This window comes from Lissotriton vulgaris, chromosome 5, assembly GCF_964263255.1.
Source record: "Lissotriton vulgaris chromosome 5, aLisVul1.2, whole genome shotgun sequence".
Lineage (NCBI taxonomy): Eukaryota > Metazoa > Chordata > Amphibia > Caudata > Salamandridae > Lissotriton > Lissotriton vulgaris.
In genome coordinates this window covers 299,027,889-299,054,469 of record NC_141693.1, presented here as the reverse complement: position 1 = coordinate 299,054,469, position 26,581 = coordinate 299,027,889, and the positions used below count along the sequence as shown (strand labels likewise).

General features: G+C 44.7%; 1 protein-coding gene across 1 annotated transcript in view; it reads left to right on the top strand.

Moving 5' to 3' along the window:
- Positions 1 to 26,581, top strand: part of LOC147710760 (uncharacterized) — a 474,425-nt gene that overhangs the window by 57,835 nt on the left and 390,009 nt on the right. Inside the window, exon 2 of the mRNA XM_086921479.1 lies at positions 18,667 to 18,741. Within this exon, the coding sequence (XP_086777605.1) occupies positions 18,667 to 18,741 (75 nt within the window). The remainder of the gene's footprint in view (positions 1 to 18,666; positions 18,742 to 26,581) is intronic.

Sequence of the window (26,581 nt, the reverse complement as noted above, 5' to 3'; positions counted from 1 at the left end):
ATGTCCTCAACGAACAATGCATGAGGAATAGGAGCGGGACGAAGAGATAGCAACCGCTCAATAGCACGTCGGACATTAGTGTCGACTATCAGTCCAGTTGCGAACTGAAGCCGGAGTTCAGACAGGGCGGTCAGCACCTCGTCAGGCGCATTGGCCGCTATCTGATCATGTAAGAACTTGCACATTTCATCAAACACATATCTCTGAGTAGGTATGTTGAATTGATCAAACGTTTCGAGGACAACACGAGGTGGATTTCTAACAGGGTTTATCATCCAACCCATCGCCATATTGTATAGCGCAACACGTTCTCTATTACCAGGAAGCTGGCTACGTCTCTGTGGACCATCAGAACCTGCAGACCCAAAAACAGGTCCGAGCGACTGAAAGAAGTTTGTCGCAAGGGGAGAATCACGATTACGAGTAGAGGGAGAAGAGTAAGACACAGGACTAACAAGAGAAGGAGTAGAGACGTTAGCAGCAACAGGGGTTAACAACACAGGAGCAGTAGCGTGAGCAGTAGCGGGAACAGGAATATGTGGAAGCGGAGGAGCAGTAGGAATAGAAATAGGCAAAGGAGCAGGAACAGTCGGAAGAGCAGGTGCAGGTTGAGGAACTGGTGGAGGAATTACAGGTGGAAGAACAGGTACGGCAGGGACCACAGGAGCTGCGGTACCCTGTACGTACGGAGGTGGCGACTTCATAAGATAGGACATTAAAGAATCCTCAACTGCCTCTTCCTTCTTATCCGACTCCGTAGGCAAAACAGGATAGCATTTGTCTATGGACATACGCTGTAATCTCTCAAACACTTCCTTATCCTTATCCCCCTTATCACGCTGAAACTGCTCAGCTTTCTTCACTATAGTAGCAACAGTATCTCGCTGACTACGTTTATTTTGTCTGATCTCTTTCTGTCGGGCTTCTTTGCGCCAGAACCGAAAGGCATCAAACATGGCCGGCCTTGATTTACGTTCGAACAACTTTATTTCCAAATTATCTAAGATCGACGCTTCGAAGCTACCGTGAGGTGGCCAACGAAGATCGCCGTCTTTCTTTGTATATTTGATCCAATAATCGTTAAAAGCAATCGGGCCTAGCCCATGTTTGCTATATAAGTCATATGTAGGAGTTCCAACCGGAGGTATCGGACACGAGTCCTCCAGCAGGGAATCCGCACCACAAGGTCTAAAGCAACTGAACAAAGTACTGCGACCAGGCATCTTGCACACTAGCCGAGTTTCACAAACTTCAAGGGTTACGGGATTTCGGGATTTACCAAGTCCCAGCAAAGAACTAAACCCTCGGTCTTTGGCGGCTGCAGTCGTCAAACAAATACAACAACAACAAAGTACGCTAGCAAAGTGTCACCGACAAAAACACTCACACAGCGTGTACAACAAAGACACCCGCTAAAGTGTCTACAACAAAAACACTCGCTAAAGTGTTTACAACAAAGACACTCGCTAAAGTGTCTACAACCAAGAACTCTGGGAGCGACCCACAAATACTTAACTCAAAGATCAATGGCGTCCTCAGGAAGGCCCGTCAATCGTCTCGCTATACCAAGGTCTACGCCAGGCGCCAAAACAGGTCTACAGTCAGGGCAGCAGTCCGTCGCAGCCGTTAGGAGGCGGGAATCTTCGCGGGAAAAGTCTTCGGGCCACTTATTTCGACAACAGGATCGATGAAGCGGGGTGCACCTTCCCTCGGAGATTTCACACGAAGTTCCTCACGATCGTCGGGCTTGGACCGGTACCACTGATGCAGCCCCACGTTGGGCGCCAACTGAAGGACTGGGTTCTTTGGACCCAGCGGTGCCAGGGCACAACACCTGAAACCTTCGTGGGTAACCTGCTCCGGCGTACAAGTCACAGAGACACGGGACACTTCCTTCGGCGTCAAAGAGTCAAGGTTTATTTACTGCAGGGAACACAGAAGTCACAGGAAGTACATCGAGTGTAGTTCGGGGAGACTGCTTCAAATTGTATTTGTGGATCGCTCCTTTTATACAGTTTTTACCCATAGGATAACATGATACACAATAGTTTACAACCTGGTTCCCACAAGTCGCTCTCAGAGGGGTCGCTTAGATCACTTTGAAACACACAAGATCCGGAACATAAGTGCGGAAACATTTGGCGATTCCCAACTGTAAAAACCCATCTTCCCACCATTAGCAAATTCCAATCAGCAGTAAAGTAGATCGAAATAGGAACGAAGACAGGTGCAGAGGAAGACGGAGACAGTAGGGAGATCGGAAAGGGTGTAAAAGGGGAGTGTCGAGAAGCACGAGATACAGGCATCAAAGGGACGTGCCTAATGAGATGCACGACTGAGACAATAAGCCCGTGCGGCAAGATGAGCCTCGAGCGGCGCCATCTGCCTTACAGTAGCATCCCCCTCGTCATAAAGACACTTACAAAGAACATGCGTCTTCCGCCATATCTTGGGAGTCCCAGGGTCGCGAAGCGGACAGCGTCCGTTCGCTGGCTACTTGAGGGCAAGAGACAAAATGGATGCCGTATCTAAGATGGAACCCGTGGGTACAGATGACAAACCCACATAACAAACGAACGGTTTAAGTTAGCACAGCGAAACTGCGCACACTTACAAAACTCGTCATTTGCGGTTCATAGATACTAGACTCGACCATATTCGTGCGAGTTAAAAACACCACTTACAATTGTCACGGAACCTCAGGGTTAGGGGTTACTGGATGTAATCGCTTGAGTTTTCGTGCGCTTGGTTGCTGCGGTGTGTATCGCAAGGGTGGAGGTTAACTTGCTCGGGCTTCAGGAAGAGCAGGCTAATATGGGACAATGAATGCTATCGGAAGGAAATGCATATTGCATCTAGTTTATAAGGTTGACGTGTTTGTTAATTGCTGTGTGCACCTGATAGTTTATGGGAGGGAGTGTCTGCTTCACCAGGTGTCACTTGGGGCAATATCATTGGTAAATTGGCCACTTTTGGTTTTATTGGTCCAACAGACGATAAAACCGCTTCTCCACCACAACGTGTGATCCTGGGCACACTTTCAAATACTACACCCATCCGGTGGCTGAACTGCTTGCCGCACAAACAGTGTGGTCTCCAGAGCTAAGGCCGAGAGGCTTCTCACTTGTTTGGGATGAGGGTATTTGATCTGTGGTTTGCGTTGTTCGTTTTACTGTGCCAACAGTTCAATGAGACATTGGAGCACAACTGAAGTAATGGCGCCTCAGTGGTTAAGTGCACGCCTTCTCCCGGGTTTGTAGGGATAAAGGGGTTTTCAAATCGCAAAGAAAGAGGATATATGTGGTGATATTGTTCCTGCTGCCGTGAGATCGGACGTGTGTCTGCTGGCGGTTTGGACTAAGCATGGAAGATCAATATGCAGCGCATGCAGTGCATTTTGTCCCATACTACATTACATATATGTCAATTTTCACACTATGAGAACTCAAGTTGAAAATCATTATTACCAGTTCAACACTTAACTTGTTTAATACTTAGAAACAGGTGCTGCAATGCACATACAGGAGAGAGTTAAGCATGCACTCTGACGCTCAGGGGCTGGAACATTGTGGGCTGCCTGAAACTGAATTCCTTCAGCTGCTGGTAATGTATATCAGCGGGTTAATGTGCATACTGCAGAGCTCAGCTTGCAACCTTAAAGGAATCTACTGGCTCAGCCGTTCATCCTTCCTTATCCTTCCTTAGTGCCACTAAGCTGGACAAATCCCTGTGCCTAATAATCGAGGCAGTACAGCTTCTCCTCTGCACTAGTAACTTAAGAAATCTTATCGCCCTCTATCTATCTATCGGCCTCACTCTATCTATCGGCCTCACTCTTATCTATCGGCCTCACTCTTATCTATCGCTCTCACTCTATCGCATCACCACTGCATCACTCAGCACCACCACAGCATCACTCGGGGGCAACACAGCATCACTATGCGCTACCACAGCATCACTGAACGCCACAGCATCACTCGTAGCCACTACAACATCACTCAGCGCCACCACAGCATCAATCTGTGCAACCATTCAACAACAACTGGTTCAAATATGTTCTCTCAATGTTTCAAGCTTTATTACACATGTCACAATTTTTTTTAAATATTTCTCTTCTGTTCTTGGATTTTCGTCACAATAAAATACACTGAACATAATCTTCACAAAAGGTATTTACAACAGTTTAAGCTAATGCCATTATAAATTACAATAACTTTTATTTAAGTATTAATTAAAAAAAAAAGCCATTGTTATTTGTAATATCAATACATCTAAGTCACATAAATACAACACATATTGCATTACAAATGCTATAGGTGTCACATTTGTGAAAGTTAAAACTATTGGCATTTTAAATGATAAATCCTACTAATTTTGCTATTTTCAAAACTAACACATAAATAAAAAATGTGTCATTTACGATACCAATAGCTCAAACTTTCCTAATGCGAGACCTATTGCATTGCAAATGCTTGTTTGTATTGTCATCCCCTGCATTTCTTAATAAAAAAAATGTGAACACTAACTTTTCCAAAAACATATCGCCATGAACCAAAATACATCTAGAAGCAGTAAGTGTATGAAAATGAATTGACGTTGGTGGACATTTAGAGCATTCACAAAGACTGACTCTGAGTAGGCTCTGGATATGCAGGAGTCCAATTAGCAGGACCTCCAGGTTTACCTTTAGGTGGTGGGTTGGTAAACGAGTTAACAAATGACCTCAACACCCTGATAAAGGAAAAAAGTGTGAAGCTCAACCACAAAGGGATCTTTAGGCCACCTTGAAGGACACTCGTCCCTCCATTAACATCTGGTGTAAATTTGTGTTTGTGTTTTCTGATACTCCATGCTTATCAGGCTTCATATGTGTAACTTCAACAAATGACTTTAGCGTTTGTTTTTCCTTTGTGATTCAAGAGAGTTTTGGTAAAGTGCACTCTACTTTTGTTTGTAGAAGTCACAAAAGACTCATGCACAGACAGAAGCCTACAAATTTGCCGTGTCTGGTTTGAAATTTCCATTCATAGTTTCGAAAATGCCCCAAGACATCTACCACACTCAGATTCTTGCCAGGTTACATGCGGTTAGCACGGACTTACTCTGCTCCACTGAGTTGTACACTGCAGTCCTCTGGAAATCTAGTGCACCACTAGTCCTCTCGCCCACAGGGGAATCAAAGTATGTCATGCATTGCCATATGCTCATCGTTTTCACTCCATCATGTTCCCCTCATGATGCCCCTCTATTCCTAAGCCCAGTGCAGCTGAATAGCAACTTCACTAATTAACTTTCATGGGCCCTCACCATCTTGAGGTGTTTTAAGGCCCATGCTGGTTGTAAATATGAAATCAGTAGCCTCTATGGATATCGGGGACTCTCTTCCGGCCATACCTGCGCCCTTCTGCTGGCCCCGGTATTGTTGCTGAGGGCTATTTGTGGACCTACGAACTTGCAAGGAGCGCGGGAAGGGCTCGGTGCCCGTGACTCCCGCTACCTGCGCCAGCTGCCTGTGGGGTCATCCTGAGCCTGGGAATCCATCTCCCAGGCTCTTCCGCGAGGCGCACACCAATTATGCCACCACAAGCGCCCGGAGGTGCTTAAATTGAACCGGCGCCTCCCGCAGCGCGGGACTCTCTTCCGGCCATACCTGCGCCCTTCTGCTGGTCCCGGGATTGTTGCTGAGGGCTATTTGTGGACCTAGGAACTTGCGAGGAGTGCGGGAAGGGCTCGGTGCCAGTGACTCCCGCTACCTGCGGCAACTGCCTGTGGGGTCATCCTGAGCCTGGGTCTCCATCTCCCAGGCTCCTCCGCGAGGCGCACAGCAACTACGCCACAACAAGCTCCCGGAGGAGCTTAAATTGAACCTGTGCCTCCCGCTGCGCGGGACTCTCTTCCGGCCATACCTGCTCCCTTCTGCTGGTCCCGGGATTGTTGCTGAGGGCTATTTGTGGACCTAGGAACTTGCGAGGAGTGCAGGAAGGGCTCGGTGCCAGTGACTCCCGCTACCTGCGGCAGCTGCCTGTGGGGGTCATCCTGAGCCTGGGACTCCATCTCCCAGGCTCCTCCTCGAGGCGCACACCAACTACGCCACAACAAGCGCCTGGAGGCACTTAAATTGAACCGGTGCCTCCCGCAGCACGGGCGCTGCGCGGGCGAAGCCCGGGCCCGTCCGCGCCAGTCAGCAGCAGGAAGAGGCTGGGCTGGGCACCTTCCCCCAAATTCTGCACTCCGTGCCCTGGACATAAGGTACTGTCTATCACCCTAAGTGGGAATATCCTTTTGAGTCTTGACTATCCTATCTGAAGAGTCTTATGGCGTGGTACTAAGAAATACCTAATCAGTGACGCCCTTATATAGGGTCAATCCAGTGTGGACACATCTTGGTTTGACTGTAGAGTGGGTTAATTAACGAGTACCTGTAATACCTGTTATAAATTTGTAAAATGGGGAAACGGGCTTGTGTGGAAAAGAAATAAGCAGTTCTTGTGTCAAAAACAACCCCTAAACCAACCTCTATATATCTGATGTTGGAGAAAGCCCTGGGAGCTGTGGCTACAGAAATAGAAAGGACTGAGAGACGCCTATCTATAACCCCAAACTTAGATTTAGCGACATCGGTACATAGCCCTATTTTAGATACAGGGGCTTCTTCATTAGAGCTCTCCAACGACCCAATAGTCGTTTTAGAGTCCGCCACAAAGCCACCTGAGGCCGTTACTAAGAAGCAACCGGGCAGAAATAACAAAGCCAAACCAAAGCCCAAAGTAAAACCGCCCTTTAGGCAGAAAAATCAGCAAGATATTATCCCAGAAGAAGGCCATAAAGATGGTAATAATACAGGGGTGTCTATTGGCCATAATAATGATCAGCCTGGGTGGGTGTCATTATTGGTGACCAATCTACATATACAAATGAGGGCTATTATTAAGGAGGAACTCAGTCCCTTAATAGAAAGGATAGATGGGATATCAGCAAACTTGGACCAATGGCTAAAACGTAGATAGATAACCAAGGCTACTGCTAGCTTAGAAAATAGAATATGCCAGCAGGCTAATATGGATAAACATTTGGCAAACTCTGACCCAATAGCTAAGGTACAAGCCCCCCCCCCCCACACACACACACACAATTCAGGCTAGTGTTCAACAGGCCAGGAAGCAGAATGACTGTACATCTCCCCCGGCACAAGCGAGTGTAGTGAACATCAGCCAGTCAATGCTACAAAAAATAGGGAAGCACAGAAAAGCCCAATGAAAGGATGACCAATGAATCCGAATAGCTCTGGACCACAAAAACAAAATGTATGTCCCACCTATTGTAAATCTACCACCTGCCTCAACCCACTATGTAGTGGTGCTCGCAGGGGCACCGGTTCTGAGAGAGGGTCTATCGGAATCCCACCAAGAACTGAAGAATAAATGGGTCAACTCGCTAGCAAACAATAGTAACCAGGGGTATGAGATTTCTGATGAGATCGTAACAACCATAAGGGTGGGTTGGATAGGCGAACGATGTAAAGACATAGAAGGTGAATGTATAATAATACATTTTAGAAACCCAGAGATAGCCCAAAGCATTTTAGCTACAGAGTATGGGAGAAACTCGGGCAGCATTTTGCCACTTCATTTAAGGTATTTTTATCCTCCACATAGGCCTCAACAATTTAGCCATCTTCAGGGGATGGGAAGGAGACCCGTATTTAATAATCCTGTACCATTTAAACGAGGACCACAATGGATTACCCAACCTAGCTTTAACATCCCGACCGGAAACAGATTCAGTCTCCTAGAAGGTGTGGACTGACTAAACTGAGTCCCCCTTCTCAATGAGGAGAATAATTCCCCCGTATCCCTGGAGCGGTGGATGAAGGGCAGACGGGCACACCCCGGCAATAGGGAGGGTCTAGCTAGTAGGAGCATGAGCGGCTCCACTAGCACTAGTAGCACCATTCCTAATGGAGTTTGTGCCCAGTGGGAAATTTCTGAATATCACCCAACTACAGGGTCATCTGTGGAGGCTGATACTGGTCTGATAACATCTCTAACGAAGTTGCCCATCTTAGTGTCGTCCAAAACCTTCCCACAAGACTGGCAGGTAACTCAGGTCCTGTCTTGGAATGTGGCAGGTATTAATAATGAATTGGGTGACCCTGACTGGGTATCTTTTTATCAGCCAACACAAGGTTTGCATGTTCCAGGAAACGTGGGCATGTGAGGAGGTAACTAACCCTTGTTATGCCCCTTTTAGTATTCCAGCTATATCAGGTGGTGTAGGGAGACAGTCTGGGGGGGCTTACGACCTGGATAGGTGTACACCTAGGTTGTAAGGCTGCACAAATTGAAACCGGCTCTCTGGACATTTTATGTGTCCAATTACAGTACCCCTCCAAGCCTCCTGTTGCTCTAATCAATCTATATTCAGGGCCGACCCCTAGGGGAAAATAGTCCAACACAGTAGAGCCTTTATCTACATTCTTATGTCTTATAGACCCAAACCAAACGGTTGTTGTTGAAGGTGACTTCAACTGTCAGTTTGAGCCTCTTGAGGGTCTGTCTTTTGAAAACATAGGTGAAGAGGATCTTTTTCTGGCAATTCCAGAATCCAGATGTCCAATAGTAAAAAATTGGTCCCCCTAGTAATAGAATTGAAAGCCTTAAATCCCCAAAATACTTGTAGAGCTATCCCTACTGACCCTAGGTTGATCATCTCAAACTGTAGGAGGAAAGTACGGTGGACCAATTTCCTTCAATCACATGATAAGATGAGTAAGCCCTAATTCCTGTGTTTGAAGAGGCGTCGGCCCTATACCAAAGTAGGGATGACCTAGTTTTGGAAGCGGTTGAGATGAATTATTGTAAATTAAGGGAAGTATCATTGGATTTCTTCTATCCTCACACGTCCCCTAGACCAGTTAGGCCACAAACCCATCCGTGGTATAACATCCAATGTCGCAAGGCCAAAAAGGCACTTGTAGTATCTATCAAAGCTAAAAATTGCTCCTATATTAAAACTACAAGAAAGACATACAAAATAACGGTCCAAAAAGCTAAACAGCGGTGGGAAAGGGAAAACTGGGATTCCTTGAAAACGGCCTTGGGGGACAGAGACATGAGGACATTTTGGGGTATTGTAAATTCAGGTTCTTCTACCCCCAAATCCGCTGTTGAAGCGAACCTGGATGAAGAGGTATTGCAGGCGCACTTGGTGCCCTCTATGCTGAGGAAAAGGAGCTTGAGGGAGTTCTAACTGCTTGCTGCTCTATGGAAATGGAAGGGGATGGCATTGTAAGTAGTAGAGAACAAGATGTATACCCAGGTAGTAGTTTAAGTACATCCATAACCTTAAAGGAGTTTGAGGGCGCTTTGTTAAAAATAGCACCGGGTAAAGCCCCAGGTCTGGATAAGATCCCCGGGGACCTATATAGGAGCAAACCAGCCATCTGGATTCCGTATTTTTGTGTCCTTTTTAACGCCATAATGCAGGGCTTGTAGATACCCCCAGCTGGCTTGGCGCGGAGATAAATCCGATTTTTAAAAAAGGTTCCCCACTCTTACCAACTAATTACAGTCCTATTAGCTTAATAGACATATCCCAAAAATTATTTGCGCACGTCATTCTGGCCAGGCTACAATCCTGGATGGAAGAACAAGGGGTACTGTCTCCCCTCCAGGCAGGGTTCAGGGAAAAGCTATCTACCCTGGACCAAGTACTAAGACTACAGCTCTTGTATTGGAAGACTGTTTGCCTTCAGGGGGGTAGTCTATATTTAATTTTTGTAGACCTGAGGTCGGCATTCAACCTGGTGCCACGGGAAAAGCTATGGTCAGTTCTTAACGAGATGGGGGTCCCTGTGTACTTGATCCAACTTCTTAAGAGATTGCATGAAGATAATTATGCACAAATAAGATTCGGAAGGGATGGAAAACGTACAGCTCCAATACCTGTTAAGCGTGGTGTACGTCAGGGATGCGTCCTATCGCCGACGTTATTTAGCCTTTACATCAACGGGCTGATCGATGCCTTGGCAACAGAAAAAGGTCTTGATGCCCCTAAGTTAGCGTCCCGCCGAATTTTAGCAATGCTGTTTGCTGATGACACTCTTTTGGTATTTAAATCTCCCATGGGGATACAGAGGGTTTTGATAAATTCGAGCTGGTCTGTAAGGAGAGAGGCTTAGATATAAACATACAGAAAACTAAATTCATGGTGTTTAACAGCCCCAAAAGTACCCGCCCAAACCCTCTACTAAAGGGGAAACCCCTGGAAAGAGTCTCATCCTTCATCTACTTAGGCCTCACCATTACTGAAAATTTGGATTGGGGGGCTCACATTACCAAGTCCACACTAAAATTAGCGCAATCGACAGGTGGCATAATGAAGGTCTTTAGTAGATCGAGCAAGAGAGCAGTCAGCCCAGCACTAGAAATCTATAAGGCCCAAGCCCGAGGGGGTGCACTATATGGCGCCGAGTTATGGGGACATTCCAAACTAGATTCCCTATTAAAGGTAGAAAATCAATACCTCAGACAACTGTTTAGATTACCAATGAGTAACCCACTGATCCCGTTGCGATTAGATACAGGTTTAATGGCGATCGCAGATACATCGAGTTTTAGACCTTTATTGTATTGGCGTCGCCTATGGTCTACTCCTGAACTGCTGTCATTAGGGAGGAGCTACTTGACGTTATGTCATTTCAGGGTGAAGTTAAACTCTCTTGGTTTGCACACATCAAATCTTTATTGATTAACATGGGCTTGGGTGACTGTTGTGCTGATCCAGACCGTGCCTGCCCCCAAATCCCAAGAAAACAAATGAAGGTCCATTATGAAGAGTATAGAAGTGCACAACTCTATTTATTTATTTTTTTTTTTTGTATGTTCTTATATAGCGCTCGAATCACCCGGAGGCATCTCGGCGCTTGCCTTGGGAACCCGTCCTGGCTTTTCCCTGTGAGATAGCCCCTAACAGGCATCCCCAAGGTGAAAGCCAGGCATCCCGCCGCGGGGGGCCGTTGTGGATATTAAGCAAGCTTAATGCCCAGAGTTGCAGAGTGTGAACCCATGATTAGGTCAGGCACCGAAGCGAGAATTATCGATTCCTTGGACATTTGAGCTCAAGACCCTGCCGCGTCGGGAATTGAACCCTGGTCCCGGGTCTGACCTCTGCTTCAGGGTCTGCCTGCTCTAACCAGTGAGCCACACTTCTATTCTTGCCCCAAGACGGGCACACTATCTCTAGCTTTCTTAGAAGTAAAAGATGTTGCCCGCTTTGAGCCAATATTAGATCTTATCACACCAGTGGAGGCAAGAAAGCTTTTTCTACAATTTAGGTTTGGGGTCCTTCCACTCCGATGTTATACAGCAAAGTGGAGCAAGGACCAAAGGGTACAGTGTCCTGCATGTGATTTTTTTCCAGACGAATCAGTGTTACATGTTTTTTTAGCTGTCCCGGCTATCATAAAGCAAGGAAGAGCTGGTTGGTCCAGATCTGTAGGAATGTTGGTAGCAGGCACTGTCTTGAGGTATTTCGGATAATGAAATCATCTGATCTCAGTATCCCGATTGTGTTCTCAGTCGCCGGATTTCTGTTTTCCATGTGGTGTACTAGAAGGGCTCTACTGAAATCATCCAATGAGGCTTAGGTCTTGCAATAAGGTCCTAATGACTTTTTAACAATCTAATATTACGCTGCCCATGATTAAGTTTACTTCTGTTTTATGGTTCAAGTTCCTCTTACGGAAAACGCTTGTTTTTAATCAAATTATCTATTTATTTATTGCATTATGCACTTTTCACTATGTAATTGTATACTTCGCCTACCCCCAGCACCCTAAAATGATACTTTTTTACCTACTAGGCTCGAAGACAGTTGGAATGAATTCTCTGGTGTATTGTGCCTTTTTAATGCTCCAAAACGATATTTGAAAGTACTTATGTATGTATGTATGATATACATGATTTTAGGAGTTGTACTTTTTTAGGTCATATTGACCGAAATAAAGTTTTTTCTGAACTGAACTGATATTGTGGTTAGCCTTTTTAGCATAATGAGTGCTGGTGCCCAAAGTGCCATTAAATGACCCTATGCCGAATACAAAGGGTGCATAGTCTTGAATCCACCCCAGGCCTCTTTAATCCACTTCCAGACACTCCTCGCAAGTGGTTTGGGTTTACTATCCAGAACACATTCTCTGACTGTGGACTTGAGCCCCGTCAGCTCTGTCCCCTGAGCACAATGCACTTAAGTGACGATTGATGTGTTGAGTCAGAGTAGACAAAGGCCAGAGCCCTGGTTGACGCATATTGCAGAACGCTTAGCCAGTTACAGAGTCGAGACTCGAACCTACGCAATTTTATAGTGCAGTTGATTTAAACTTCAATTCCAGACTGCAGGGAGAGCCAATGGTGGGCCTGTAGAGCAGGAGTCACGTGGTTATGCTTTGTCAGGTAAAGAAACTCCCATACAACCTGGTTAGGCACTCATCCCAACCAGTCAATTACGTTTTTTTTTTTTTTAGATGTCTGGGTAGGCTGGGTATGTTCTATTTGGTTATGTTGCAGGATTCAAGTGTTCCATCACTACAGCTGTGCCAGCTCCATTTTGTAATCGGTTGCTAAAAATCAATAATATATATGTTACAAAGTTAGGCTGCTTAGCCATACACACTTGGATTTTCTTGCTCCCAGCAATATTCGTTATTTGTTCTCGGAAGGTAAAGTCTGAGCTATAAGTAATGGTCAAATATTTCGCTTTCTGCTGATGACCTCAGACGACTAGAACCAAGATCTCGATTGTTTAGCTTTGTTAACCCATTGATCGAACTCTGTCTCGAAAAATCTTTGTTTCAGTCATTTTGTAATTGTCTCTCTACCGCTCTACTTCTCTATCTACCTGATGGTGATGGTACTGGTGTAGTTATGGTTGTCAGTTTCCATCGCAAAGGCATTTTTTGGTTTCTAAATAACTTTGGAGCTGTTTGAAAAATCTGCATGAAATGTTCTTCAAAAATACATACAAGTTGGATTCTTGATAAAACAAATTGTGCAGATCTGTAGAGAGGACCCCCAGATAAAGAGAGGTGGGGTCTCAAAAGTGCCATTTTAATTCCATAAAATGTTTTGCTCTTTGATCGAGAAAAAAACATCTGGGTGGAATGACACCAGTTTTGTCATGAAGATAAAACTTTACTAAAATAAGTGCCTTTGAATTATGTGCTTTCGGTCAGATCAGTAGTTTTTTAGAAATTGGTGATTATAAACACGCTCAGGTTGGCAGGAAGAGGTTGTATTTTAGAGCTATCTGGACCTTTCAACATACAGATCCTTAAAGGATTTGTGAATCCACTGAGGAATCGCAAATATAATAATGATAAAAAATATTGACATACTAGGGGACACAAGATCTTTTCCTCTGGTCCAGCATTGCGGAATCCTGTATCTAGCATCGGATTCACAATTCCGCCATGTTTTGGCTTGCCAATACAGAAAATATTTTGCTGCAGCTCCTATTACCCTACAAGATGCATTAAGCATTGTGTTGGGAAAAAACAAAAGAAAAAGGGCACGAGGGGGCAGGGAACGTACTATCTGACATTAGAGGTTCTGATGTTGAGGCACAAAAGGAACCATCCAGGGCTCGAAAATATATGTCCAAAAATAATTATCACAGGATTCACATATTCATTGAGTGATTTGCGAATCCTAGACCCTTCTTGGATCCCACACAAGTGCAAGATTTTCAAATCTTCATTGGATCTGCTGCGAATCCAGTAGAAGATGGTGGGGCAGGGGTATTCTGTGCCCTACTGCTTCAGGGTTGATCATCCATGGCAGGCTGGATGCAGGGCCTGGTACCCTGTGACCACACCCCTCTGCGCAGGTCCAAAGGCTGCCTGCAGTGCATTGGAAAGCCAAGCCCTGTAGGAGATACCCGCTATGCTCAGCCAAAGACTGTGCACAATGTGGCTTGGCTGCCTGTGGTGAGTTAGACACGGGGCCTAGCCAGATGCCAGAACCTGTGGCTAACATACTTTGAAACAAAGATGAGGTTATGGTTCACTTCATTATAAGACTTAAAATGTTTTTTAAAAAGCTTCATAAATTCACATTAAAAATCAAAGTTAAAGTGCAGTTTTTGTTAGGAATTAAAACAAAGAAATCCTAGAAATTTACAGGTTAGGATTTTGAACCACAATATGTACCTCATACAACAGCAATGCAAACCATGACTCACATATGAAATGCAATGCTTTGTTACATTTCAACCAAACCGAGATCTCACTTGTTGTTCACCCTCTCAACCACAAACTGCTAGCTGGGTATCCTCGGCATATATTTGGTAGGAGTAGTCCTGTTCTATTTCCTGGGTAACCTAGCAGGCATATGCAGATAGCCATTAAGCAACCGGCAGTGGGAGAGGATCGGACCCTGAGGCTTTCCTTTTTGCATCTTTTGGGAACGAAAAATGCTATCAATTACGTGATTGGTGATGCAGTACCACAGCAAATCTTCCAAGGCGCATCTCAGTATAAAGGTTTGGCAAACTATTTTCAATCAGTCATTTAGGGAACTGTAAAATGAAACTGGTGGATATCAGACAAAGATACTTAATCACGGTGCAAATTGTGTCTGAGTAATTTTTTTTTCTGACTGTGAGCAGAGGTGAATACGAGTGGTAATTTGAGATATCTTTTCTTCCCCCAAATATGTCCCAGTGAACAAATTCTGTGTTGTCAGGTCCAGCATTCTGCCAATAGAACTGAAAAAAATTAAGATTAACCACTGACCCTCCTGGTGGTAAATCCCCATTCCATAGAGGATATCTTGGAAAACAATGTGAATTCCCATCTCAAAATTACTAATAACTGTGAAAGGTATGAAATACCAACACCAGAATTAACGATACCTTTATAATCTGTAATCAGTTCCCACCAACCATTGTGAGGGTCAACTAACTAACCGAATCCCAGTTCGTTGAGGGTCGAGGCAGGATTGTGTCTTAGCCCCCACCCATTCCTCACTCTTCGTAAATGACGTTATAGGGTTCCTACTCAAAGGCAACATAGATGCCCCTCAGTTAGATGAGGTCTGTGTGCCAGCTCTCTTGTTTGTAAATGGCACCTTGGTAATCTTACAAACTCCGTTGGATATGCAACAATTTTTAAACAACTGTCACAAATTCTATTTATCCAAGGGGTTCCAGATTAATATAACACAAATTAAATATATGTTAGTTAGACCCCTCAAGTCCTTTAGGAGTGACATACATTTGGACAAGGAGAAACTGGAATGTGTCTCCAGCTTTTGAATATTTGTGAATCATGCTGGATAGTAAGGCTTCATGGGCACCGCATATCAAAAAGCAGGGGCCATTACCCCAGAACCAAGCAGTGGCTATTCACAAAAGACATCAGGCATCATTCGCATGAGCTACACTCCCTTCCATTGAAGTATATAAACTTAAGGCACAACCTGCAGCACTTTATGGTGCTGAACTTTGGGGCCAGGCCAATTGTGAGATCCAGACCCTAAGTGAGAATAGGTTTGTTCGGTCTTCGCATCTCCTTATTGGAACGCTGTGTAGGAACTTTTAATTCTAGATAAGAACACTATTTTTCCATAGTTCAGGCACATGTAACAATAGTTCTCGCGGCTGTGTCTTGAGAGGTTGTGGACTAACACAGAAGATTTAACTGTCTTCCAAAAAAGCAACTAAAACACATCTGCTGGGAGCATGTCATAGGAAAGTGCTATTGCAATACCGCATTGGGGAGATTAACAGAAGAGTTTCTATCAGTCAAGGTTATTCCATGTTAAGAGCCATTTTTGGACATAACGAAACAACAAAAGGCAAAAAGTTTATACCTGAAGTTTTGCTATGGTACATTATGCATAAGCTCTTTCACTTCCAAGTCGTATCCTCTTTGAGCAGGTACTTGTTTGGTATCGAGGGAAAACAAGGACCTGAAGTTTTAGGCCATATCACACTGGGCTTCTATGTTCTAACTAGCTTTTATTTGCTTTTGAAAGTGTACATTAGTTTTAATTGACGTATAGTTCTTATCCTTCTTTGATAAATAGACCAGTAGAGGGCACTTGCACCTTCCTATGCCCACTATTAGAATGTCGGTACAACAATACCCTCTACATTTGTCTGAAAAATATATTTTTTGTTAGAGGGCTGAAGCACTTTATTATGATTTTAACAGATTAATATCATGTATTAATGGACCTTGTAAACCACTTGATGGTACTAGTGTCTCCACTTTAGTACTTGTGAAGCTGCAGGTCATATGACCCTCTGCTTTTATGGCGAATGTGTGTTTTATTATAATAACAGTATTGATCTATGAAGGTCTTAACTATTGTGGTATTAGATTGTCTGTTTTTATGCTTTGTTTTATGGATGAATTCCCGAATAAACGTTTGACTGGCCGTGCTGTCAGGTGCAAAATTCTGCAACTAGGACTGAGAAATTAAGAAGAACCCCAGACTCTCCTGGTTGTAAATCCCATTCTATAGAGGGTATCTCAGAAAACAATGTTAATTCCAATCCCAAAATTACTGATACTCATAAAAGGTATGAAATACCCACATAAGAATTGCCGATGCCTTAGTAATAAGGACCTCTATAATCAGGACCTCTGTAATCATCTTCCACCAACCATCACACTTTATTGCAATACACTTTGGGGTATCCCAGCTGTCCAGCACAGTATTGCACTGTTCTGGAGGCACAATGAAAATGTGGAGTAACCTCAGTGAACTTGCAGCTTTTTTTTTTTTTATATGAATCTTTTTATTAACAAACATCGGCAATAAAGCCATTATCACTATAGAGCAAAATCAATATATAGGCATGACAATCAGAGGCAAAACATCTCAGCATTATACACAGCAGGAGCTGGTCAGCAAGGTAACAAAATACTTGGCATGGTGCACTGTGGGGGAGCTGGGATTCCTGCACTCTATGGGTTGCGTTACCTTCTTATGTCGGGCCACATCTCAAGATAAGCATGGGCTACATAACTCGTCTTCCTCGGGACACCAACAACACAGAAATGATGTTTTAAATACAATCATTACTGCACATTATAACTATTGCGAGCTATTCAAGGAGGAAGCAGATCATCAAGTGCAACATTTTGCGTGGGGGGGTGCAAATGTCTCCCCGATATGTGTTTCACCCTGGAACTTGCAGATTGTTGATTTCATTGGAGGGTGCAACATAGCGGCCATAGGAAGATGAACAGACGGAAGATACCACAACCTTCCTTCCAGCACAAGATTTTTCCTCTCGGTGCTTCGTTTCCGAGTGTGGTTGCCAGTGGTGGACACAGGGTCTCATTTTTATGGATCCGGACTCACCTTTTGCTTCGATGCAGCGTAAGGGAAAGTAGGAAAAAGAGAAAGATAGGAAAGCAGTGAGAAAGGAAGAACACAAATGAAAAAGATCTCCGTGTGAGATGCAGAGACAGGAAGTGTAAGGCGCCGTAATTAAGAGCAAAGCACGGCTTTCCCCCTACAAGAACACTCATTGATTACTTTAAACTGAAAATATGGATCACAAAACTGGGCAGGCCATTTACCCTATCATAACCTGCCAGATTCCTTATGTTCCACTTAACAGGGTCAGACTAGCGCATATCACCTTTCACTTATACTCCCTTCTCACAGTGGTTGCTAGACCTGAAAGTGTTCGTACAAGCTGGACAAAACATGTCTACCTGACCAGTTTGGAGTTACCTTCCCGGATCCTTCAGCTGACTGTATGTTCCCTCAGTAGAGGACACTGTTGCACACATCAGGACCCGTATCCCATACTGCTGAGCAGGCCTCCTCAGCTCTCTACATTGGCACCTTCCTCCGTATCCCATACTGCTGAGCAGGCCTCCTCAGCTCTCTACATTGGCACCTTCCTCCGTATCCCATACTGCTGAGCAGGCCTCCTCAGCTCTCTACATTGGCACCTTCCTCCGTATCCCATACTGCTGAGCAGGCCTCCTCAGCTCTCTACATTGGTACCTTCCTCCGTATCCCATACTGCTGAGCAGGCCTCCTCAGCTCTCTACATTGGCACCTTCCTCCCTGGTGGTCAGTAGTAGTCCCTTTTCCAGCATTCTGCTCTTTCTAGAATGCCGACCAGAATGCAGGATATCTCCTGTCCCAATTAACGGCAGGTGTGTATTTTATTTATCTAGAGCTACACCAGATGATCAGCGATCTTAGTGTTGCATAAGAAGCAAGCAAAGGTTAAGGCCAGTTTTGACATGCTGGAAACTTACTAAGCTGTTATGGTACTTGCACGGGCAAGAAAAAGGTACATTGCATTCATCCTCTGCAGTCCAAACCCAGAACAGATTTGTCAGTGTTCCTCGGTGCCGTTCAGTAAGACTTCATTGCCACAAAGTGGACATGATAACTATCATCCATTGGCCAGACTGTAACAGGCAACGCTCTGAAGAGAATTGTTATTTCCATGTTCAAAACCAACACAATCTCAAGGGGGGGTGAAGCAAAAACGAATTACCTTTTCTGGGCTGTAAATTTGCATATATATATGCATAACCCTGCACTGTCTGCACTCCTTCAAATAGGTGAGCAGTGGTGCTGGGATCTCTGGGCACTTGTGGTAACCTCTCCATGCTTCTTATTTCTGCAGTTGTATATGAACACCGGTCCAGGTTGGAGCGGTCCCTCCAGAAGGAGCGTGCGGAGCACAAGAAGACCAAGGAAGGTGAGAGCCGTGTGGGACAAGGGGTGGTATTTATTGAATCCATCCATGGTGGGGAAGGCGATACTGCATGAACTTTTAGTTGCCCACAAATCAAGATCTTAGAATTGTTGTTTAGGGCTCTTTAAGAGCCAGCCTTTCCCGAGATATACTGGGGTAAATGGGCGCTGTCGATCTAAAACTGCCACCCAATGTATTGATTTTCTTCATCCACTAATGTAGTGTCGACTAGAGCAAACTAATTCATTATGCTTTCATTTTATTTCCCACTGTGCTCATTTGAATTTTAACTTGGAGTTGATAGATCGCGTTCCATATCTACAACACAACTTTTAAAGCTATTGTTAAAATGAATAAATCATGTTTTTGTTTACTTAGAAAATCCTTCCAGTGATCGTACTTCAATTACATCCAGAAGAATACATATCCACTAAAACAAATTGAGACATTCTATTTACTGTATTAACAATTGACAGGAAATCTCATCGAAATTAGCTCAACCAGACTTAACTCATTCGTTAATTTCTCAGCTAATGCAGCTGTTCCCTTGTGCGTGTCTGTAAATTTCCTGACTGCTTTCCTAAAAACAGTCTGACTACGCACATTTCCGACTTTAGATTTATTCATGATCTTCCATCAAGAAGAATGTAACAAAACAGTGTTTGTTGTACATTCTGTTTACTGGCTAAGTATTTTCAATTTTTTTATTACTGCACTTAATTTGTAAAACAATATGTTCCCGAGGCAAACGTTTTGCCCAGAAGCCTGTTTACGGTGCTATCCAAGGTCAGGTTGCCGAAATATCGAGGCTGCTGAGCCTTGATTGAACCTCATGCCTTGTTAATCCTCCATTTGTCACTTTTTCTGTCTTTCTTTTTCTTTGTGTTTTTCTCTCTTGTTCTGGGTTAAAGTCTAATGAGGGAAACTATGTACCGGCCCCCATAAATGAGTGCCAGTGAGGCCCACCTGCAACCACTGGCTCAAATTAATTACTGCTTATACACCATCTTCTGGATATTTTCCTCCCAAACTCTAGTGTGCAATTTAAACCATGGGAGATAGAATTTGACTCCTACATTATCTATTATCTCTTTTGTTGGTAGAATCTGATATCATTCTATGGTCACTAGACTTACATTCGCCTTCACTCAACTGCGCTGTGGTTGCTAAAGACTCCTCTCTTCATAATTTCCAACATGCAGTGTTTTGAGAGCCAGTCTCACTCAGTGGCGGCTGGTCCATTGGGGGCGTTGGGGCGTTGCCCCCCCGCCCGCACCCGTCCCGCAGCTCCCTCGGCGTACTCTGAACTGAAGTAAACTCTCAGTTTACTTAAGTTCAAAACGCCGAGGGAAAATGCCTATCAGTCAGAATGATGCAGGACCGCCCACCCCCTTCAGAGTCTGAAGGGGGTGGGCGGTCCTGTGTCATGTTGACTGACAGGCATAAGGCATTGTCTGGGGCAGGCAGCAGCACACAGGTACGCATGAGTGGGGACGGAGGCACGTTTTTCACCCTTGCCCACGCATGCGTACTTGTGCCTGCGCATGCCCATTACAATAGCGAAAGCTCGCTTTCCTGAAGGGCAGGCGGGCAGAAAGCAACCATGCCCTGTGTGCGCCAGGATTGGCTGAGGACGGAGGGCGGGGTTTCCGCTCCAGTGAAGGCGCCAAGGTCCCAGGATGCGGCGCTGACGGACGGCGGTCAGGTAAGGTAAATTCAAATTACCCTTTTTAATTCTCTGCTGTGTAGAAATGCAGCCGGCTTTTCCAAATAACCCAGAGCTACATAAGTGAGGTAGCAAGGCAGTCGACAGGCCCAGGTTAAGGAAGGGCTGCGTTCAGTCAGTATTGCCCTGGCCCCCTGCATAGAGTTAACAGTTAACCACTTTGAGTAACGGACCGATTAGGAAACCAGCAGCGATTTGGAAACCAGCAGCGGCGTTGGGAAAAATATTTAAATCAGCCCTGGATCTTTCCTTTCCTCGAACTATCTTTCTCTTTCCATCAATCCATGCATTCTCCTTTTCCCATCCTGAACTCTCGCCATTCTCCCTCCATCTCTCTTTCTCACAGTGGCAGCCACTGACCGGAGGACAGTGGCAGGATTGTTGGCAGAACCAGATTAGCTGCACTAAAATACACTTCACACGCACCGAGGAGAGGGAACACACGTTCATTGCCGCTCTCGGAGAAGTACTCCTCCAGGCCCCACATTTGACTGCTGTGCTGTACATTTAATTTTCAAGCATGCTGGCACCTTTTATAGAGGTGGGGGGTTAGGGGCTAGAGCTGGGGACTTGGGGGAGAGGATGTGACCTAACGGCCAAAGCTGCCGACCCCATGGAGCTGGGGAACCATGTTCGAGCCTCGGTGTTTGCTCCTTTGACGCTGGGCACATCACTTAATTTCCCCGTGCCAACCCAAAAAAATAATTCATGTGTCCTTGTGTAACGTGACTGATGTAGGCGCTTCAATACCTTCGAGTCGAGTTCGCGCTATTGTATAACCGCAAAAACCCAAAACTGCAGAACAAGGCTTGAATCCTCGTCAGTATCAGCATGAAGACATTTGAAATGAATACGGTAACATGGCGGCTCGCTTGTTAATCTGCATAGTGCTAACAATACGATCCAAGCGCAGCGCATCAGGGAAGCCCCAGGAAGTAGTAAGGAGAAACGAAGAAACACCTGCAGGGTGCATATGGACAGCAGCAAAGCATTTAATTACAGCCAAAATGCCTTGATGGATACTATTTAATGACTCACTCATAGGGCTCTTGGTGTCCGGTTATCCATCCCCAATAACCAGCTATTGTGCCTTGTAAATGTTTTGTTTCGTGACTTTCATGCTCATTTTGGTACTGCCTACATCATCTAACATACATATTTATCGAATTTATCAGTGAATTGTGTTTCAGTCTGGAAAGATATTTATTATTAAGGTGGTGTAATTCCTCCCCCAAAATGAATATTGAAAATTCCCACACTTATGCAAACACGTTTTTTTTTGGTTAAATTTCATTTCTGAGGCATGCATACCCTGCAAACTGCATAGTGTGGCACTAAGAGATATACTAAAAAGAGCGGGGACGAGTTATGTCACGATACAGAAGTCATTAATTTACTCTTATTGTTAGGGGGAGACAGATATTGCTAGGCGACCTCCAGAAAACACATGAAGTGAAAAAGCGAAAGCCAGAATTAAATTGTTCTACCTCCTTCTGGCACTGTTGGCACACTGTAAATGGCAGGAATTTTATGCACTAAGACTGAGCTCTTTGTGGTGGTTTATGGGGTTAATTTCATTTCAGCGATCGAGGAGTAGCACAGAGTGGGGTACCCTCGGTGGCTTAGTTTATTATTGAAGGGCCTCAACAGGAGTGAGAGTTTGCGGTTACATTTAGCTGATCATGGTTTTCATGTTTGCTGTATGTTGAACGTGTTGTGTGCTAAATTTTACCGGGTAAGAGTTGTGCTGAATTGCTGCGTGTTGAATTATATCAGCATTCAGGTGCTTTACATTACATGCTACGGGTGCATTATTTCGTGATTTCAGTGTCCCAAATGTGCTAAGAAATGAATTCCAATTAAGGTTATCGAATGTTTGTGTCCCAGAATGTCTCATGCTGATTGGATTGCTGGGCGGTTACCTGCTGTAGAACGTGTTGATGTCAGATGGGTTGCACGACGCCCAGATTTTTAATGGATTATGGGGCATCACACTGTGATAGCCTGAAGTTGAATGGGTTCAAATCTCCCAATCAATTCGAATGTCGTGTTTAGAAGGGGCTGTTTTGTATGATAACATTTTGAACATGTATGTCGAGTTTAGTAATCCCAGTTGTTCTTTTATTATTGGTATGTTCATCTGTGGTCTTTTTCCTAGTTTGGACAGCACTCGTTGTGTGTCTTGCACCCACTATCTTCCTGTTGTTGCACAACAATTTACACACAGAGATGACTAATCCAAATAGCCAGTAAGGAGTTATCAATCCTCCAGAGCAGCATCTAGGCTTGACTACACTCAACAGATTATCTGCTCGGCGCGTGCTCCCTGGCACTGCCTGCTTTTACGCACCATCTCATGCCCATCAGGTTGCAATGTGAAATCAGCACCATCAAAAGTTACCCTTCGAACTGCACTGGCGCCAAGAGGTCACGGGGTTGGCACCCTACCCTGTACAGACCACCTCCTGACAACAAGAGCAACTGTGATTCTCAAACACAGAATGCAACACAGCTGCAAAGTGCCCCTTTGAAGAAAGCAATGCACAAGGTGCCTATCGGAACAAAGGCATGGTGTTATATCCTAGTGTGCCTTGGGCTCTGGGTTCAAGCACGTTCAACATGTGAACCACATACACAACTGCTCTCCATGCCACACATCATATCCCAAGCCTGTAGACTCCAAGTCATACTCTGACAGGCAGCCTCGGAGTTTTATCCCAACAAGCAAAGTGAGTCTGGCTCCATGTAGAGCATGAACGCTGTTCTACGCGCCTCGTGCCATCACGAGTTCGAATCTTCCGTGCGCAGCATCGTGCATCTTTATTCTAATTGCCCGGTCCCCGGGGCCCTGGAGGTTGTACGGGCTCACTGGCTACGCTCACTTGCCGCCATGCGGGCCGGCAATAATTATCCGCCCCACCACTTTCAAATGTCACCAGCCGCCACTGGTCTCACTGCATCTTCTCAGAGTGGTCACCCTTAGAATCCCGACGAGTTCCAGTTCAGCCTTAAGATGTTTTCTATTGTCCGACTCGTCAGACTTCCAGCGAAAACCGAGTGTTCCCAGCAGAATTTTCCATGTCCATTCTTATCAGTGGATTTTCTTCAGTTATGTTCCCTGGAGGGAGCAATACGCCATGAAAGAAATAGCAAATATTGCTAGGAAATAAACTGGAATGCATTGAACTGAAATCGAATAACACCACTTTAACAAATACAAAGTAAATTCTCTGAAGCAAACCAGAATATGGTTACCTAGCGAACAATTCAATTTGGTCTTATATCTTTGTAGGTATACTCTGCAGACGTCACAGCGCTCATGTGTGTCTCTGTGCCGTCTGACCTTTATTGACTTCGTAAAGAAGAAAGGGAATAATTGTGCTAAAATCTATGTCAAATATGGTCACCAAAATGGCTAAATTGGCATGCAGGAAATGGGCTATACTGATGGACCCAGTGGGCCTCTACTCCAATACGTACTGTGCTTCTATCTAAGAGAAAACATAGCAAGTTTAAGGAAGAAACTAGGTTACTTTATAGATATGGTATTGTGGCACATTAGCACTATAAGGTATACATTATTATGATGGTATTGCAAGTAAATTAGTCATAGAGCAAGGAGTGACAACAAGTATGATATGTCCTACTTTGCAAGCGTGCTTCTGCTGCTGAGCATCAGGCCACAAGGCACATTGGTGAAAGTAAGCCCCACTGATTATCTTTGATGCAAATCAGACTTTAAATAAATTAAAAACTTTCATCTGGCATCCTTCAGCAACTGAGAAAAATGTATATGTTGATGTGTTTGTAAAATAGGAAAACCAGCTCAAAAAGTAGGAGCATACTGTTGCTTGGCAAAAGAAGAACGTGCCTGCTGAATGGATAGGAACTAAAATACATACACAAAACTATTGTGAAGTCATAATGTGTATAATCCTCAAGGGGAAAACCCCAATCGCTTTGTGCTCTTGCTTAATTGGTTGCCCACCAATATCCTAATTACAACGTTCCCAAATACACACACTTTATATGCTTCTCATCATGACATCAAATTATTATCTCATCTTCTGTACGAGTCACAATGAACTGATCTGTACTGCAACATATGTACTATGCCTCCAGCCAGCTGATATATTTCGTGAGCTACAGCAGATTATTAATAATTTTGGACAAATGTAGAATTGCTAATAGGTCCTTCATTGTTTCCTTAGTTATTTGGATCCTATATACCAGGTTATAACAATCTGCCACCTGTGATAAGGTAGGTAGGTGGATCGATTGCTTTACCGCATCAGCATTATCTTCCAGATTTGGAAGATAACCTCTTTCTCATGTTGTCTGTTACCTCGGGGGTAGGAGGCCTACATCAAAGGGGGCTTGAGCCGAAGCAGCTAAGAGTCAACTAAAGGCTTGCCAAACATTCTAAATATCCACACTTCTCCAGTATTGAATCTTTCATAGATTCACATGCTTGTATCTTCCTCGTCATCATGGTGGGAGCCTCGCGGTAATTAGAAAAGAAGTACCATAGAAGTACATAAGAAACAGCCAGAAGTAGAGAAACTTTGGAAGTAGTCCGCCTCCTTATGTAGGCCCAAACTTCTGCCAATCATAGACCAGCCCTAGACCTCAGCTCCCCAGTCAGAGCCACGAGACCTCAGATTTCTTACCACACGTCGTGTGTAAGGGAGTCTCCATGAGCTTTGCTCAGTTTTCCTGTGGTAAACTTTTCACCTTGTTTGATTTTCACCTCAAGGTATTGTACTTTCAGCATTCTTTTCTGAAGATGTCTGAGGGTTCTAAGAAGAGGCTTTTCAGGCCTTGTAGGTCCAATGGAAAAGCAAGGCTTTTTTCTGTAGAACCTCATAAGGATTGCCTGTATTGCCTTTATCCCAAACATAAGGCAAGGACTGTAAATACTGCAGAACCTTTTCTGCTAAACCTTTGAAAGATAGAGAAGCCAGGTTATTGTTATGGCTCCAAAAGAAAAAATCAGAATCTGGGTCTGATAGTGAGGAAAGTCCTGGGCCATCTTCTGTGGAGAGGAAGCGTAAAAATGAGGGCTCGCCCTCATTGAAAGCTGATGTGAAGAAACTTCAGGCAGAAAAATCATCCACTGCCGAGAAATCTGCTGTTAAGCCAAAAGAACCAGGCCTAAAGAAGTCGTCTGTTACTTCTCTGCCTGTCACTCCTCTCAAACAGGCTTCGTCAACGAAGAAAGCACCGTTGACGGATCAGTCATTGAGATCTGATTCAAAATCTCCAACTGCTGTGGTGACAACCACTTCGTCGACGGCTGTGGCGACGGCCCCGTCGACGAGAACAGTGACGACTATCTCTTCGTCAACGGCTTCGCCGAAGGCTGCAGCGACGATGACAGTTTCTACGTCGACGATCTTGTCCGTTCGGGCGCTCCGTCGATGATCGTTTTCAAATCACCTTCACGTCCAGTGTCGATGACGATCACTATCCGGCGCCTCACATAGTCGACGGATCAAGCACAGGCTTATGGAAGCTTGCACCTGGTACCAAAATCACCAGCAATTTCTCTGTTACGCAAGGCTTTGCCTTTACTTCCTTCTCAGCTCCTGGATACGGAGGAGTCAGGTGATGAGTCTTTTTAGTCCTGCCTATAGCCCTTCCTAACTTCTTGTCAAATGTCAGGACCCTGATGAGGAGGACGAAGAAGCACAGGCACAGGCGGAATATATGGAAGGCGCCTTTTCTGAATCTAGCAGCACCGCCGCAGCCGGAACCTCTGGCGCAATTCTGTGCAACACTGTGAACAATGTGCGCAGATTTAGTGCTGCAGACCTATGGGGAACGAAGCCAGACTGCACTTGGATATGATGCGGTCTCAGAGCAACTCCAGTCTCAACGCAATCATTTTAGCTAAGATTTTATAGTCCAAATACAAAAGTGATAGCGGCCTATAAGTGCCGCAGCTCATTGGGTCCTTGCCAGGTTTGGGCAGTAAGATAGTTACTGCCTCACGGAATGTGGAAGGTAATTAGTTATTTTCCAAGGTTTCATTATAGACATCAAGAAGGTATGGGGCAAGTATGTTTTTGTAATGTTTGTAAAATATACCTTTAGAAAATGGCTCCGGCAAAAACT